The sequence below is a fragment of the Microchirus variegatus genome (genome assembly GCF_963457635.1).
Source record: "Microchirus variegatus genome assembly, chromosome: 2".
NCBI lineage: Eukaryota > Metazoa > Chordata > Actinopteri > Pleuronectiformes > Soleidae > Microchirus > Microchirus variegatus.
Window position 1 is genome coordinate 37,133,956 of NC_139803.1, and position 16,005 is coordinate 37,149,960.

Here is a 16,005-nt window from a genome sequence, read left to right on the forward strand (position 1 = left end):
TTACCTGGGTTTCTGCTGGTGGTGCGTCCTGCTGGCTCCTTCTTCGGAGGCAGTCCATATTGACCTGAAGAAGAGGACACAAAATAAGGAAGGACTATCAGCAGAAACACAGGCACAGCCAAGGCTCTCATCACTGGAACCAATGAGTGCCATTAGCAAAGAGAGAGTGAGCCAGGAAGTCGACAGAGAAGAGGTTTAATAAAGGCTCTCCCCCCTTCCATAGCCATTACAGGAGAACACATATTGATTGGGCTTCAATGCACTGTGTATGAGCGCTTTTCCATTTGTTTGAATGGGAAACTAAAGAGTGGCAGTTTGTTGTTCTGGCCAGAGTGAATTTACACAAGGCCATAACGGCTTGTAATCTGTGGTTGCTAAATCAGGCCATCTGTCTAGCAGGCCCTCAGTAATGGCGGTGGCATTAAAGAGCCTTTATGTGACACATGCAAATGCACACACACACACACACACGCACAGACGCAGCCATTGTAGAGGTGCCACCGCTCACAGCTGAGAGAGACGGTTCAGAAAATACTAATTTTGCTCACTCCCCGAGCCATCTGCTCGACAGTCGGCCGCAAGGAGAGACTTTGGTGCGAGGACATGACTTTTCATCTCTGCTGTTGATCCAGCAGTTTGGTCATTACAGTAATGGGAGAGGGGCGAAATGGACAAGACAATGGGGGTGTTTATGGTGACACGCACTGCGTCACAGCAAGGGCACAAACTGCCATGTGTGTGTGTGTGTGTGCACAGCCATCAACCTATACATATACTGACATTTGGAGACGTGTAAAGCAATTGGCTGGTGGCTCCCTCATGACAGAAGTTAGGTGGTGGTGCTGTCTGGATCAATAGGAAGTGCTGTGTGGTCAGTATGGGTCTGATGGTTGGGGGTTCACACAGCGCGAGCGTATTTCGGAGACACAGGAGCGAGCAGGATAGATAAAGAATAAAATAAGAGCAGACAGGTCATTGCGTGCGCGCGCGGTGGAAACGGCGCGCATGTATTGTGACTGTACGTGTGTTCCTCGGCCGAGCGCCATATCTCTTCGGAGATCGCTATGAGGCGGCACGGCGCTTATTTAGACGGCAAACAACACAGACGTGACCTTTCAGCCACATAGCAGATAAGATGGAGAGACGGGGGGGGGGGGGGGGGAGAAAATAACAGAAAGAGGGATTGAGAGGGAGAACTGTGAGGAGAGATGGCCAGCATGCAAAGTGAAGGAAGTGGTGGTGGTGGGTGAGAGGGGTGTGTGTGTGTGATGAGGACAGAGAGAGGGGAATTTAAAAAGGAAGCAAAGCAATGTTGGAATGGAAATGGGGGTTAAAAAAAGGAAAGACAAATGCAAAACGAAAAGGGAATAAGTGAAGGAAGGACAGATAAGAAAGGCAAGATAAAAAAAAAAGGGAAATAAAAAGATGTGGAACTTCATAGAGTCTCTCTGTGTGTGTGTGTGTGTGTGTGTGTGTGTGTGTGTGTGTGTGTGTGTGTGTGAGAGAGAGAGAGAAAGGTAGCATTTCCATTGCCCATTTGGTCAAAGAGCCGCGGGGAAACAAAGTGTGTGTGCGGTGGCGTTTCTATTGAGCCCGAGCTGACTGTGCTGATGTTAGCGGCTGATAGAGCCACAGCAGCGCCACATGGCTCTTTGCTGTAGAGCTGCTACAATGCAGAATGCCTGATAGCACAGCTTAGGCTAAAGAAATTGAAGTAAGCGCGTGTGTGTGTGTGTGAGGGGGTCGAGTGAAGGACAGGTGCCTCATATTATGTGTAGGAATGCACTGGTCAGTGAAAATGCGTAAATTGGCCTTTTTTTCCTGTTTTTGACAAGCCTGTATGAAAGGGTCATTACATGTGAATATGTTCCAAACAAATTAGAAGTGTGCGAGCGGCTACGAGTCATTAAAAATCACTGACTGTGTGCTTTAACGTCGAATGGAGTCGTTTTGTTATCGTGCTGTAGACGGCAGGTCTGCTCTGTGGGGAAATGTGTGTGTGTGTGTGTTCCTCGCGTGTCCGTATCACCACACAAGCAGACCTTTCAGGGTTTTTTTTTTTTAACGCCTGCATCCATATTATTCATATTACTCGTTCGTGTCGGACTGTAATGTATATACGCTTCATGCAAGTTTCTATGTTTGTGTCAGTGTGTGTGTGTGTGTGTGTCCAGCATGAGTCAGAATGAGTTAAAAGGCAAAGTGAGAAGAGAGTGAACAGGGCTTGTTAGAGATGACTGATCCCACACTTCTCTCCACTGTTCTCACCACTCTAATATGCTCAGAAAGCACACACACTTTCAAACACACACTTTTTACTCTTGTGTGTGTGTGTGTGTGTGATGGATGAACATAAGAGTGACAGTTCAAATGTGAAAGAGGCTGCATGTCGGATGAGGAGCAGCAGCTAATGAGTGGCACGCTCCCGCGCTGCAAAGATGGGAGATAATGTGAGGCGCGGTAGACTGGAGCCGATGTGCGTTAGTCGCACTGAGCGCGAGCAAGCGAGCGATTGTGTGCGATGCATGAATAACAAACGTGTGAGCGGTTGTGCATATGGGACGGCACATGTGCGTGGGTGATGGAAAAAGAAAGCGAGAGACAAAAAAAACGGTGAGAGGACTTACTCTGTCCCACTTTCAGGACCACCTTCATGCCTTGTGTGACACACACTCCGCCTCTCATGCCATCCAGGCCTTGGCGCGTCCCATCTGACGTAGCTGCGGGGATGGAAACAAAATTACACAATTAGCCCAAAAGTAGCTGGGTGGTGCACAAAAAAACACTCCAAACCATCTTTTTTTAAAGCACACACAAACTCAACCGCTCTCTAAACTCCAACAAAAGCTTCTATTCATCGGCCATTCCAGACCAGTCGGTGAGTGACATTTGCGGAGGCAGCGGTTTAAAACTCCACCAGAAGCCTTGAAATGTCATACGACGAGGCAGGCGGCCACTTGAAGAAGTCCTCATTTATTAGTCCACTGGAATTCATTAACACCCCTACCACTCCGCGTGGACTCAACCACTTTCATTTAACTGCAGTTGCTGCTGGGCGTGGGGAAATAGCGGGAGAGGGGGGTGACTGAGCCTATGAAATAAAAACGGGACTCCTGGGACACAAAACAGTGCGTGTCGAGAGAATATGGAGCTGATTGGTTAGAATACAGACTAATACCCTATATTACCACATCGACTCATGTTTTAATGAAACCAGAAAAGGATTATTATTGCTATTATTATAATATAATACTAAGGGACTAATGTGGCAAAGCATGTAATAAGTGGTGTGATAATAACGTGCATTTAGCTTTAAGCTATAAAACTGAAATGACGTGTTCAGGAATCAAACAGGTTTTTGTCTAATTGGACAAAAAGAGGTCACGCAGTGTTGGTATAGAGTGTACAGGCAGGAACATGGTGGAATACACAGGAATCCCTGTGATGCTCTCCTTACATAAATCTCGTCAGTCAATGCATTAAAGATCAGTGGCCGGTGAAGTCACGCAGCCTGTCAGGGAGGAGGAGGAGGAGGAGGAGGAAGGAGCGCTTATGCACAGAATCAGGACAGAGGGATTAGAGGCACAGGGGTGAGGGATCTGTGAGATAAATAAAATAAAAGGATATATATAAAATAAAGCGATGCAGTGACAGCGCGACGGGAGTGAGGGATAGAACGAGGAGGTGATAGGTGAAAAAGAATCACACCTTTGTAAATCTCTCAGTCTCAATCATTCATACACAAATGTGACCAATCTCCACTCAGCGCCGCAGACCACAGGCCGCCGCCGCCATCGCCGCCTCCGCGCGACTCGACACCAACATCTATATTTGTCCGTTCACTTTGATCTAGAGAGGAACTTTGTGTGCAATATCATGCATTAAGAAGTTCTTCCTCCACCACCAAGAAAACCCATCCATTAGAGCCGGGGTGATATGTTCTTATAAATAAATTCTCCATATTTTTAGGCTAGGCTGTGTCCTGATATATGAAATATATGTGGAAATGTGTCCACACACAAAGCTCGACACGGGCGGATTCTCCGAGCTTGGGGGAAAAGTTTTCAGTTTCAGAGACAATACATTGTAAAAAAGTGAAAATATTTTACCCTAAAGAAACTTTTTATGATGTATGAGATATTTAAAATACAGTTACTACATTATACAGTATCTGGTGTTTTTTTTGTGTGTAAAAACAAGGATTTCTTATATAATCCTATGTATAAATATCATAAATATTTAAATAAATGCCTCAATGTCAGGCATGTAGACATCACATATGCCATATGACAATATCTGGATGATATCTCATCTCCTGATATTGATATAATATTGACACACTGCCCAGATCTAGCTCCCGTCTCTGCTGAATCTCCTCGTTACAAGCCCAAGAGCCAAACTTCACCTCTTCCCCTTCTCCTACACACATACAGTACATATACATATATATATGAAATAATTTCCCCCGCCACTTCCCTTCAGTCTGTAGATTAGCCTGTCTGAAGTGAAGCAGAGAGAGAAAGAGAGAGAGAGAGAGAGAGAGAGGAAGGAAGGTGTGAAAAACACCTCCCTCTCTCTTTACCTCCATCCCTACAGGATGGAGAGTGTGAAAGCAAGAGGAGGAGAGAAGCAGGCGGAGGTCAAGGCGAGCAGCAGTCTGCTGGAGAAGCCAGAGAGACAGGAGGGACAGATGAAGGAATGTATCAAGAAGGTTTAAAATAAAGTGCTGGGAACATTTTTATTCTGTTTGTCGAGCTAAAAGATCTTTGATGATTTGGTTTCGCGGCCTGTGCATCTCCTTCAGTGACACTAATGTAGGTGGATAATGTGATTTATTTTAATGACGTTAAAGTTATAATGAGCGTGCCAAGTCAAATACAGCTCCTCTCATCATCAGAGCTCCATCGTAGGATTGAAAAACGGTTTCATCCGCGCTGGTGTCATGTTTGGTTCTCGGTGGAAGGAGACGTTTAAGATGCCGATCGGCTTCCGAGAGACTCCTCTAATGATCCGTCTCATTTGATTCTTTGATTGTTGAAGTTTATTTTAACGCTCGTCAATTATCTTCAGAGGGACTTTGAGAACATTTACAACAAACTGGATGCTAAAGCGACAGGTCTGCAGGTCCTAGTGTTACCCAATGTGAAAGTGAAGACCTTCTTTCATTAGTGGATACATTCAAACACCGGGAATACACTTATTTTCTGTTAAGCACTTTAAAACACGACTAAAAACCTATCTTTTTTCCCTGGCGTTCTGTCCCAGCTGGGCGAGAATCCTTGGCTTCCTAATTTTTATTTATTTTAATTTTTTACTAATTAATTTTTTTTTTTTTTTAATTGAGCTCTTGCTATTCCTTTTTTGTTTTTATTTATTATTATATTGTGTGTGATTATATTGTATTTTAATAACTGTGCAGCACTTTGGTTCAACTGAGGTTGTTTTTAAATGTGCTTTATAAATAAACTTGACTTGACTTATTTTAACAAACTGGTCACAAATTATGCAAATCATTCATATGTAGACAATAGTGAACTAAATATTAAGTAGTATTTTTTCTGTTTGAGGTGTCAAAATAATTTATTTATCAAGAAAATGAATAATAATCTTACCGTTGTATTTAAAATTTTTCTCATTTTAAACGATGTTCATGGACGATGGTCTACTTAATAAAACATGCGACTATATGAGGAACCTTAAATAGAAACTTAAGAAGATGACATAAGAGAGATTACATGGTTTTACCCTCTACTCCATCCAAGGACAGGGGTTACTGAATGTGATGAAGACGGGGCCGGAGGGCAAAAACAGAATATAGTAGCTCTGATTAAAGGAGGATTTAATAAATAACCTTAAATGGTGCTGAGGAAAAAGGGGTTGGGCTACGACTTTTCAGAGTAATAACTACTGACACGCGGAGGAGGGCAAGGAGGTAACGCGAGATGAGGGAGATGAGGAAGACGAGGGGCGAGGAAAAGAGGAGGAGGAGGAGGAGGAGGTGGTGCAGGGAAGCGAGACAGAGAGACTGATTGCCTGTGACAAGCTGTTGGTGATATGATGGGGACAGGAGACTAAGTGAGACGATAGGGATGACCTCGAGCTCAGTGGACACAGAGATGAGGAGGAGGAAGAGTAGGAAGAGAGGATGATGAGATTCATAGAAAAGGGGGGAAAAAAGCGTCGGAGCAGAGAAAGTAGAAAAGTTAAAAACAGGACCGAGTTTAAACGACATGACGGATCGCAGAGAGAGGTAAGAGACTCTAATGTCTCCATTACAGGAAAGTGGGGTCGTAATGGACACAAAGAGGAGAGACGGAGAGAGACGCCACAAATGTGATTTTACAAATGCTTCTTTAAAACATCATCAAGGCAATTTTCATTCAAACAGTCAATCCTCTATAAAAAACAAAAACATTAGACATGTTGCCACAGTTTCAGTGAATCTCAATTTCACAGAATCAGAGCGAGCAACTGGATCATCGCTGCTCCGTCCTCAGATCTAAATTATCCCCCTCTTCCACTCACTCACACACGCACATAACTTCTGCTAGACATGCATAAAACAAACAAAAAAAAATCCCTCCACTTGACGAGGAGGAGATATCAGCACATCAAGGAGGGAATAATCTCAGCACATCTGTGAAATCCTAATATGAGAGAGAGATGACTGTGGGATAGATGTGGGAAACGATTCGCCTGAAATCTTTTCTACTGTTACAGAGGACAGAGAGGGAGAGGAGAAGAGAGAGTGGGAAGGGGCCGCACGGAGCGATTTTGGGACGAGATAAGAGGAGAAAGGAGGATGAGCAATGAAAGAGAAATAGGGAGATGGGAGAGGAAGAGGAGGGGATGAGTAATTGACACAATGATCAGCGGTGATGGAGGGAGGGAGGGAGGGAGGGAGGGAGGGGGTGTGAAGCGCCAGAGGACAGAGGAGACGTAAGGGCGTTCTCTCTGCCACCATCGCTGGACAGGAAGTGGAAAAACTTATTTAATGAAAAAATACTGCAGTCAAACTCAATCAGATTGCATGCAGGAGGACAGCAGGCGGGGGGGGGGGAGGAGCCTGTGTGTAAAGATCACAGAGAGGATGAGAGTCCTTTCTCTGTGTTTTATTACCAAGGTCAGCGCACGGGGGCAAACTTCTACTCTGCTTCATTATCTCTGCTCAAGTTGGCCCCGGTCATTACGTGTAAGTGGACACCGGTGTCACACACTGTGATTCACCAGCTCCAGCCTTCAGCTCGCGCGTCGACTTGACCGCCACCGTCTGCAGCGGACGGCGCCGTCGCCTCATTTGCATTAAGGCGCAAACGCAGCCTTGCACCTCGGTGTTCGCTCTCCCACTCCCACATTCGCCTGCTCCTGTTCCTGCTCCTGCTCCTGCGGTGCGTTTATCAGCCCTGGTTGGTTATATATTATTCCGCACATGCTGTGAGCGACAGCTGGCCTCCCGCAGCAAAACACTTGCTCCTGTTGAGTGATGTGAAATTATTACATGTTGAACTTGTTATTTCCATCACATCCTTCGGTCTGGTGTGGAACACGAGTCACACTTTGCTCAGCTCAAAAGCTGAAAACACGATTAAAATAAATAAATAAAAATATGACTCAAATTCACATACTTTTGGGACTGTTTCGTAACTTATCGAGTTATTTATTTAATGTCATGTTTGCTGGATATTCTAGGCTACTAATCTGAACACAAAGACTCTCCCTTGAGACAATAAAACTGTCTCATCTAAATTAGGATTTTGCAGCAAGACATCATGTACTATAGGCTTTTATATACTGATTTCTATGTTTGTCGTTGAACAGAGGGTGTAGTTCAATCCAGGGTAAAGATTAAAGTCCCTAAAATCAAAATGATATTGTTTTTTATTAATAAAAAGTGCTTAAAATATGCAGATATGCATTTCTACTCTGCTCTTGTGTTTGTCTGGTGCACAATTCTCTCTTTTTTTCTGTTGTTGTTGTATAACACCGACTCAATAATGAAATAAAAATGTGTGGGCTTCCAGTATTTATTTTTAGCCCCGTCTTGTGCCTGCAGTCTTCCTCTCAGGCTGCAGTTACATCCTCCTCCAAATCAGAGTACAGGACAATAACCTGTACGGGGCCTTAAAGGCAAAAAACCTGAGGCGGAAAAAGAGGGAAAATCTACAAATCACTTGGATGCACTGCTGGAGAAGCTGGAAGCTGTGAGCGCACGGGAACAATAAGTTAAAGTGACACAGGGATGAGCAAAGCAACATTCTCTCCTGGTACTCATTTTAATGAGGCTGTATAGTAAAATCATTCTTTATTTATTTTTAAAAAAAGAGAACAAAATGAACTGAGGTGTGCCAAATAAAGATGTGTGTTTTATTTGAAGATGACACACAGATGCAGTGAGGAGGGGGAAGAAGAGGTCAACAGAGAGCCACAGCTCAGTTCCCCCCTCAGGGCCTGAGGCAGATTAATGTCCCGGTGTCACTTCTGAAGTTATGAAGTTGCAGTTTTTATGACGAGAGGGAGCAGAGGAGTGATCTATACTGCAGCTGTATGTGTACGTAGCAACAAGTTAGTTAGTGTGTCACACACAGACACACAACTCTGCGGATGTCAGGCGGAATAACAGGACTGTAAATATGAACTGTAAATAAAAATGGACAAATGTCTTCCAGTATCAAAAGTGAGGCCACTTAGCCACCAGGGGGCGACTCTGCTGGTTTTATTCTGAAGAAAAGTTATTACTTGACTGAGGAGATAATGGTTTCAATCACCAGTTTGAGGTCTTCTCCAATAGCACGTGATGAAATTATTTCCCCATTGAGAGAAAATTGGAGACAAAAACAAGGCAAATATATGAGTGGACATCAGTGGGTATCGTCCAGCAGGTGACAACTATGAATTTACCAATACGGCCAGATCTGGAGGCTTCAAAAATAAAAACAACAGGTTGTAGTAATGAACCCCCCCCCCCCCCCCCCACCAGCCTCTGGTCTGTGATGGGGAGGTTATCCACATAATGAGAGTGTCAGGTTTAAAAAAACACAATCATCACGAATGCAAATGCGACGTGAAAGACATAAATGCGAGTGGGCGTTTTGTTTTGCTCCGAGCACACTGGAGAAATGCTGAGGCTGGAGTGGGTTCAGCATGTGTGTGTGTGTGTGTGTGACAGTGTGTACGTGCAAAGTGCTCCCATCTGTGCAAATCAACCTAGAACCAAAGCGCTGCCTCGCAGCAGCTTTGCCTTTAAAATCCTCCTATTAGTTCCGCTTTGTTTGGATTGTTCTGGAAGACGTACGGGGGGTTGCTGGAGGTCTTTCCGGGGTACTTTCAACTGGTGGAGGACCCCAGGTTAGAGCCAGAACGTACAAGAGCCATTATATATATTTATCTGACCTGGGAATGGCTTCGGAATCTTCCAGGAGGAGCTGGAAAACGCTGCAGGACATCTGGACTGCCTTGCTTAACCTGCTGCTACCGCAATTCTGACCACGGCTAAGCAGCAGAAAATGGAAACAGGGGTGGATGTTTGGATTTTTGGAACCGCACTCTCCAGAAGGAAACACACAACTGTCTGTCACTCGGGTGGACTTGGAAGTGTGTGTTTGTGTGTGTAGGTGCAGAGGGGATATCAGGGCTGGGATTTACTGAAGTCTTCCTGTTTAAATTTGTTGTCCTCACTTTCCAGAGGCTTTATGAGCTCCATGTGTGTCATCCAGACAAAGAAGAGCATAAAACCTGATCCTTTCTCCCTTGATGCTGAACTGAAGGATTCATACCCTCTCTCCTCTCTCTCTCCTCTGTTTCAACCACCAAAAAAAATACTAGATCTCACCACTGAAATTCCCTGTAACTAAAAACGTCTTCATAAATCTGCGATGGCGCTTTTATGACCTGGCTGTGACGCATTAACGAAGCCATCACAAGCCATTACCTGACTGCTGCGGTGAGAAGGGGAAAAGGCATTAAGTTGTGTACTGAAACAGAACGGGCATTATTTTAAGCTCCCCCTTGAAAAAAAACACACCAGTCGAGTATTATTTTCACATTCTACCTCCAAAATTCACAATGCATCCACAACTTGCATCATTACGGCTTTTCTATGCTCGGTTTTCCGTTCAACTGTCGCAAACAAAGGCCCAGTGTTGACTGCGCTGTGGTAACACTCGATCCAGCAGCTACAAACACGGACAACACAAATACGCGGGCGTGTTTGGCCGCCTCTGCTGCGCGGTGACGTGACGGTATGCGAGTGGTTTTGGGGACCATGGCTGTCACAAGAGGAAAATGGCAGAGTTCGGTGCTGATAAAGACTCACTCTGGTGAGAATGTCGGGCTTGTTAAAACCATAAATAGCTTTCCCCTCTAATGTCGTTTCACGATTCTGTTCTGCTTTGAGTGAAAAGATAACACAGTCGGAGCGTTTAAAAATATTTTTGCTTGACTATGGAATCTAATTATTAGCTTATAACCTACCTTTAGAAACAACATTTAATCAGAGCCGTGTAAAAACTGGCAGGTTGCGATAAATGAAATTGTTTAACTACTCTAATGTGCATGAGCAAATTAAAGCCACATTTCCAGAGGCAGAAAAATTGGCTGATTTCTGAGGGGAATAGTCTGTAATTTGTATTCTGTAATAATGTGCAGAGTGTGACATTTAGGTAGAAAACAAACTCAAAGAAAAGTTACTAATATAGTCAAGGTAATTTCAGAGGGGGAGGCGACGGGATCAAGACAGGCCAACGATTGGGAGTTAAGTCACGGTCACAGGTTGAACTCACATGATGGGTCACATGCTGACCAAAAAGAAACACACACACACATACATGAATTCACAGAGAAGGAGCACATGCAAGCCCTACATTTGACACGTGCCTCCAACAGAATGAGACACGCATCTCAAAACGCTCAATATATTTAAATTACAGTAGAAAAAACAGAAAACACCTCGAAACAAGCTAAAAGGGGCTGCACTAGAGACTTCCTGCTTGTGCTTGTGTACTGGAACAAGAACACAAGTCCAAGTTCTCAATCCTGGTCCTGGTCTGCATGTTTTAGATGTTTGCCCTGCTCCAACACACCTGATTCTGCAAAATCTGACCCATTCATTTGAATCAGGACGAAGAAACACTCAGAGGCGCAGCTTGCAAACAGGCAAGGCAGGCAACTGCTTGGGGCCCCGAGCCGATAGGGGGCCCCCGACACTCGGAGCCTGTTTTTACTGAAATGTGCAGTGACAAGCCGCCTCCCCGTCCCCCTTAAAAAACAATGGGCGATTTGCAATGACATCTCAGTAGGAAACCTCCCTAAAGGAGTAACCTGTGTGAAGTTATTGTTCTGCAAGTTGGAAAATGATTAGCAGTGTAATGCATATCTTTTATACTCTTTATATATATATATATGTGTATATATTGTTTATATATGTTTTTTTCAGTTATTTAGAGTATTAAGAAGAACAATAAAATACTGTAAATAGCTTTTAAAAAAATATATAAACTTAGTAAAAAAAAAAAGTATAGTTTTTTAAAAGCTATTTACAGTATTTTATTGTTCTTTACATTTATATTTTCACATACTTTTTAATTACAAGGTTTTTCCATGTTCCAAAACAAAATATTTTGAACTCATGCATTTTTCATTTGGTGTCAGATTATTTATTAGATAATGGTGATGAGCACTGGTTGGAATTTTTGCTTAGGGCCCCTACAGACTCTAGAATCACCTCTGGAAATACTGTCTGTATTTGCATCTCTTTATACTACATACACCAGACTCAAATACAGACAGAAACACACACACACACACACACACACACACACACACACACACACACACACACACACACACACACACACACACACACACACACACACACACACACACACACACACACACACACACAGGAGACAGAGAATGATCTCAGTGTCTTCACTTGCGTGTGGCTGATCTCTCCTCTTTGCTCGATGACATTTTAATTCTCAGCAGTTATTCTCTTTCCATCCATCCTGTTCTATCACCATCATCTCCCCCCGCCACCTTATTTGCCCTCTCTCTCTCCTCTGCCCATCCTCCTCTCCTCTCCTCTCCTCTCCTCTCCTCTCCCTCCGACTCTCCGTCTTTTGCTGTCCTTTGTGCTCGGAGGGTGGGCGACTAAGAATCACTTCGTATTAACCTCCAGTGTCCAAACACACACAACAAACTGGGCCAGTGCTCAGCAGCCTCCACCCTCCTCCACATCCTCCACCAACTGTTCATCAGAGTTCCAAACAGCAGACTGCAATGAAGGACGCACCTGATCCCTGCATCTGACAAACACAAACATGAATGTACGCCTCACAGAGTGAGAGGCTGAGCGCTTGTGACGGGCCTGCTGCCATTTTATGGCTCAGTTTGTCGGCAAAGAGTGTGGCTTTTTGTCATGTTGAAGGCCCCTTGTTTGCCTTTGAAAATCCATATCATGATTTATGAGCCACATCGGCCATTTTGCACATGTACGACCTTAAATTCACTGTGAAATCGTGTTCATGTGAACGTTTCAAAGGTCAAGGATGTTCCCATGTGTCAATGTGTGTGAGACAGAGAGAGAGATCATCCAGTAACTAATCTGATGTGATGCACAGTGGGTTAATGATGGCCATGACGACACACTACAGCCACGGTGTCTCCGCACATTAATAAATGATCCGCGCACAACGTCTAAAAGCGGCTTATAGACTCCATAAGCGATAAACAAGTGTGTAAGCCCGCGGTGGCGTAAATAAGGTCAAGAGTAGGCATAAAACACAGGCGCCATTCTCTCGTTAATTAAATGACGAGACGCAAATCGCGACGGAGCAGATGTAATAAGAATGACTGCCCGCTCCTGAAAATAGTCCGTGCTAAATAAATGTAACTGCCAGAGCGTGGAGATGCATAATGGACTATAGAAAGACAAGCAGGGACAAAACCAAGGAGAGGAAAAAGAAGAAGAGAGAGCTGGGCCATTTAAAAGAGGCCTAGTGACCGCGAGGATAAGCCTTGTGTAATGTCAGTGAAGTGCTGGCCATGTAGGACAGTCATGACCAATGTTCCTTACAACTGGGTCAATGCTCTCATCCTGGGGCAGCAAGGGCATTCTTTGTGTTTTTTTCTGTGTTTGTGTTTGTGCAATAAGCATCCACCCATTAAGTTCCACAGACCTGCTGGAAACTGCAGTCCCTGCAATCGCTGTCAAGTGCAAAGAAAACCTCCAATTTATCAATACTTAATGAATACTTATCGCCGAGTCCCTGAGTGACTTCAACAACACCAGTTTAGAAAAAAAAAAAAAAAGTCTGCAGAGCTTTTTCAGATGTGTTTCAGTACATAACGCAGAATATATCACCTCACACCCTCCTCCGCTGGTGCAGGCTGGAGAGAGGAGACCGAGTTCATGGTCACATTTGAATGTATGAATGTGATGGTTTCCAGTGCTGGCTGAGGTAATGCCAGATTTGCTGCAGCCTCACAGGGTGAGAAGAAGTAGCACTTGACGCTATGGTGGGCTAATCTGGCTGTGTGAGGACTCCTGTGTGTTTGTGTGTGTGTGTGTGCGTGTGCATGTGGGCATCAGCTGTCCTCCATTATATCAGCCACCAGATTGGAGGCCTGGAGAAATGGGTCAGCACCAGCCTTTTCGTACCTTCTCACCGTCTCTCCTGCTCTTTACTCATGTGTGTTTTTTTTCTTCTCCCCCATTACAGCGCGTCTTATTCCCAAGTTGCTCCCAGAATAAAAACGAAACACCTCTGGTTGTCCACTTCTCCTGCGGCTGCCTGGATCTGGGTTAAACCGGAGAAGTCCATCACTCACTCTGTCCCCTCCCTTGCTCCTTCCCTCTTTCCCTTTTTCCGTTCTCTCTCTCTCTGATTTCAAGACATCTTAACTTGTGTATTTTTACAACCACATTTGACAGAGGAGATGTTTTGTGATGATCCGGAGGTTCAGATGAGGAAAGTTTAATCTACACCGATTAAAACTACATTTAGAATCTTGCTAAGAAGACAGTTGACACAAGAGTCTGCCAAAGTCACCCCGGATATTTCCTCAAACTTCTCCGACCAGCTTTCTTGTTCAATTTGCACAGAATATTGGAAAGAGTTCACATGAGAAACACAGCAGGAAAAGCTCTGCATAATTCACAGCAAGTGAATGGAGTGTCCTGCTTCGTGCATGCTCAAACTAAGCTCCACCCCTCATCTGCATAGCGCACAGATTCTCCTGTATGAGAGGCCGTTTGAGAAATAATTCAGACTTGCGCTCAATAATGATAGTAAATGTACGTGACTATAGTACTGTTTGTGAGAGAGTATGATAGTAAATGTAAGTGACTATAGTACTGTTTGTGAGAGAGTATGATAATAAATGTAAGTGACTATAGTTCTGTTTGTGAGAGAGTATGATAGTAAATGTACGTGACTATCGTACTGTTTGTGAGAGAGTATGATAGTAAATGTACGTGACTATCGTACTGTTTGTGAGAGAGTATGATAGTAAATGTACGCGACTATAGTACTGTTTGTGGGAGAGTATGATAGTAAATGTACGTGACTATAGTACTGTTTGTGAGAGAGTATGATAGTAAATGTATGTGACTATAGTACTGTTGGTGAGAGAGTATGATAGTAAATGTACGTGACTATCGTACTGTTTGTGAGAGAGTATGATAGTAAATGTACGTGACTATCATACTGTTTGTGAGAGACTATGATAGTAAATGTACGCGACTATAGTACTGTTTGTGGGAGAGTATGATAGTAAATGTACGTGACTATAGTACTGTTTGTGAGAGAGTATGATAGTAAATGTATGTGACTATAGTACTGTTGGTGAGAGAGTATGATAGTAAATGTACGTGACTATCGTACTGTTTGTGAGAGAGTATGATAGTAAATGTACGTGACTATCGTACTGTTTGTGAGAGACTATGATAGTAAATGTACGCGACTATAGTACTGTTTGTGAGAGAGTATGATAGTAAATGTACGTGACTATCGTACTGTTTGTGAGAGACTATGATAGTAAATGTACGCGACTATAGTACCGTTTGTGAGAGAGTATGATAGTAAATGTACGTGACTATCGTACTGTTTGTGAGAGACTATGATAGTAAATGTACGCGACTATAGTACTGTTTGTGAGAGAGTATGATAGTAAATGTACGTGACTATCGTACTGTTTGTGAGAGACTATGATAGTAAATGTACGCGACTATAGTACCGTTTGTGAGAGAGTATGATAGTAAATGTACGTGACTATCGTACTGTTTGTGAGAGACTATGATAGTAAATGTACGCGACTATAGTACCGTTTGTGAGAGACTATGATAGTAAATATACGTGACTATAGTACTGTTTGTGAGAGAGTATGATATAACGTGAGCGTAAGACTGAATTATTTCTCAAACTCTCATACTCCTGCTTTTGGGAACAATCTCTTACTACGGAGTTCATGTCTGAAAATGGTCTCAACGTTTTTGTAAATGAAATAAAAACACCCTCTCCCCTCCCCTCCCCTCCTCCGGCGAGACACAACACGCACAGGTAACAGGATACCATAGTTATGAATAATAAGACTGGGACGATGTGTCCCTCTCAGTCTCCTACATTAATGCCTCCATCATTCATCCTCTATTGTCTTTTTGGGGCCACTACGCCCTCCCCCCACCCGTCCCCCCCACCATCTGAAACCAGTGTACTCACACAACCCCACACAGGATTTCACATTTACACACCTGTGTGAGCACACAGTCCCCGAATAAGAGCCCTCGGTCTCACATTAGCCTGATTTACTGCCTCAATTTAAGCGTGAATTCTGTGCAGTGAAGAGGAAAACAGAAGACAACGACACCTAACTCGCACTTCCACATCTCCTGTCACTTTGTCATACTTTCATCACGAGGGAGAGAGAGAGAGAGAGGAAAAATAAGCCGTCTGTTGCAGCAATCACTCTCTCCACCAGTGGCTCTTTCTCTCCTCTCCCTCGCCTTTC

General features: G+C 43.8%; 1 protein-coding gene across 1 annotated transcript in view; it reads right to left on the reverse strand.

The window, feature by feature from the left end:
• efnb3b (ephrin-B3b) overlaps positions 1–16,005 on the reverse strand; it is a gene marked incomplete at both ends in the record, with an annotated part of 80,389 nt that overhangs the window by 3,754 nt on the left and 60,630 nt on the right. Inside the window, 2 exons of the mRNA XM_083904814.1 lie at positions 5–64; positions 2,628–2,720. Coding sequence (XP_083760940.1) covers positions 5–64; positions 2,628–2,720 — 153 coding nt within the window. The remainder of the gene's footprint in view (positions 1–4; positions 65–2,627; positions 2,721–16,005) is intronic.